This window comes from Sinocyclocheilus rhinocerous, unplaced genomic scaffold (genome assembly GCF_001515625.1).
Source record: "Sinocyclocheilus rhinocerous isolate Xijiao unplaced genomic scaffold, SAMN03320098_v1.1 C36769806, whole genome shotgun sequence".
NCBI lineage: Eukaryota > Metazoa > Chordata > Actinopteri > Cypriniformes > Cyprinidae > Sinocyclocheilus > Sinocyclocheilus rhinocerous.
Window position 1 is genome coordinate 1 of NW_015785759.1, and position 1,729 is coordinate 1,729.

Consider the following 1,729-nt stretch of genomic DNA (forward strand, 5'->3'; position numbering starts at 1 on the left):
AGTGTTTCAAGATTCAGATTTTTTTCATCTCACAACTGTGTGTGTGCTGTACAAAAAACAATTGCATTTGAGTTTCTTGCAATTGTGTTTATTCTTGCAGTATTGAGTTTCTCACACAATTCAGTCTTTTTTTCTCCACAATTGCGAGAAACACAATTGAGAGGAATAAAAAAAAAAATTTTTTTAAAACTATCCATGGTGGAAACAAGCTTCCTTAAACTGCTCCCTCTATTGGTCAATCGTTTCAGCTCATGTACAAGCGTCACACTTACCATCTCCACAGCTATCACCTTCTGGCTTTGCCGTTCCACACCTGTTGCATTCGTATCTTCTAGCGAAGTTCATGTTGCCACAAGAGCTGCAAGAGATGGTTTAGCAATAAATATAATTGGAAGTCAGATCCCTCTCAAACACATTCACAAATAACTACATGCACCGAACCTGTTGGGACAAGGCCAGTCTCCACCCTTGACATCAAACGAGGGACCTCCACCAAAGCTACCTCTGCCTCGAAAACCTGGGAGCACAAACAGCAGAAATATGAGTTGCAAAACAACTGACTGGTCTTATCCAAGCAGAGTAGAGTCAGATTTACGAATCATACCACCACCGCGTCCTCCTCCTCGTCCTCCTCCTCCACCTCCCCCTCCTCCTCCACCTCTCTGGGTGAATTCAGCTCTTCTGGTAGCAAACGACACCTTGATGGCTTTTCCTTTGAACTCTTTTCCTGTTATCAGCAAAACAAAGCAGCCCCATTTACTTGAATGCTATTGAAGTCAAAGAGACAGCAGGGATGACTCTCTTACCATCAAACCAGTCAATGGCAGCTTTGGCTGAGGGAGGATCGTCAAAGGACACTGTGGCTTCACCCTTCAGTCGTCCGGTGGCTTTATCAGTGTACAGATTGATCATAAGACTGCCGGTCTTCTTATTGACCTGTCATTAGAGCAGATTTAGTGTAAACCAGGATCCTTCAGGGCTGCGTTTCCCAAAAGCATCATAAGCTTAAGTGCATCTTAGACCTATTGAAACCAATGGAGCCACAATTGACTTAAGCTTACGATGCTTTTGGGAAACACAGCCCTGGTGTGTGAAGTTCATGACCGTCAGGCGAGTAAACTTGCCTTAATGATTCCAATTTGTTTGAAGTAGTCACCCACTTCCTCAGTGGTGACGTCTTCACTGAGACCTTGGACAAAGATGGTGTTATTGTCAGAGTTATCCTGATTGCCATCTGTAATTGGGAGAAGAAACACATATTGGAGTTGAGACGATCACAATATTTACACACCATGCTTAACACACACACACACAAAAAAGGACTTTAAATATGAATCCTGCATGTTCTGCGTCTGAAGCATGCATGGCATTCAGTGTTTTCAGCCTCTGCAGTCTCACTATACGAGGACATAAACAGATGAACAACATTCCCAAAGCTGCTCTGGGAGTCACTTCATGAGCATTTCATATGGAGAAAAATAAAAAACCAGCCTCTCATATATACGTACAAACAAAACTCTTGACAGCAACCCGTCAAAATAAAAGTTTGATTTGCCTTGAAATTGTGACAAGTATATAACTGTTGTACAGAATGCATGCCTTAATGTATTGACACAAATACTACATTTTTATATTGATTAAAATAAATTGTTTTATGCCTTCATTTCATTACCAGAAAAATGTAAATAAAGAATTGGGGGAAAAAAAACAACAAAAAAAAAACTCAAGA

General features: G+C 41.0%; 1 protein-coding gene across 1 annotated transcript; it reads right to left on the bottom strand.

Annotated features, from left to right (window-relative positions):
• Nucleotides 1-13: 13 nt before the first annotated feature.
• LOC107736541 (RNA-binding protein FUS-like) lies at nucleotides 14-1,274 on the bottom strand (the record flags this gene model as incomplete). Its single annotated transcript, XM_016547928.1, has 5 exons — nucleotides 14-358; nucleotides 442-517; nucleotides 605-727; nucleotides 807-936; nucleotides 1,125-1,274. Coding segments are annotated over 5 exons (588 nt in total), but the record flags the coding sequence as incomplete, so codon positions are not given.
• Nucleotides 1,275-1,729: the final 455 nt, after the last annotated feature.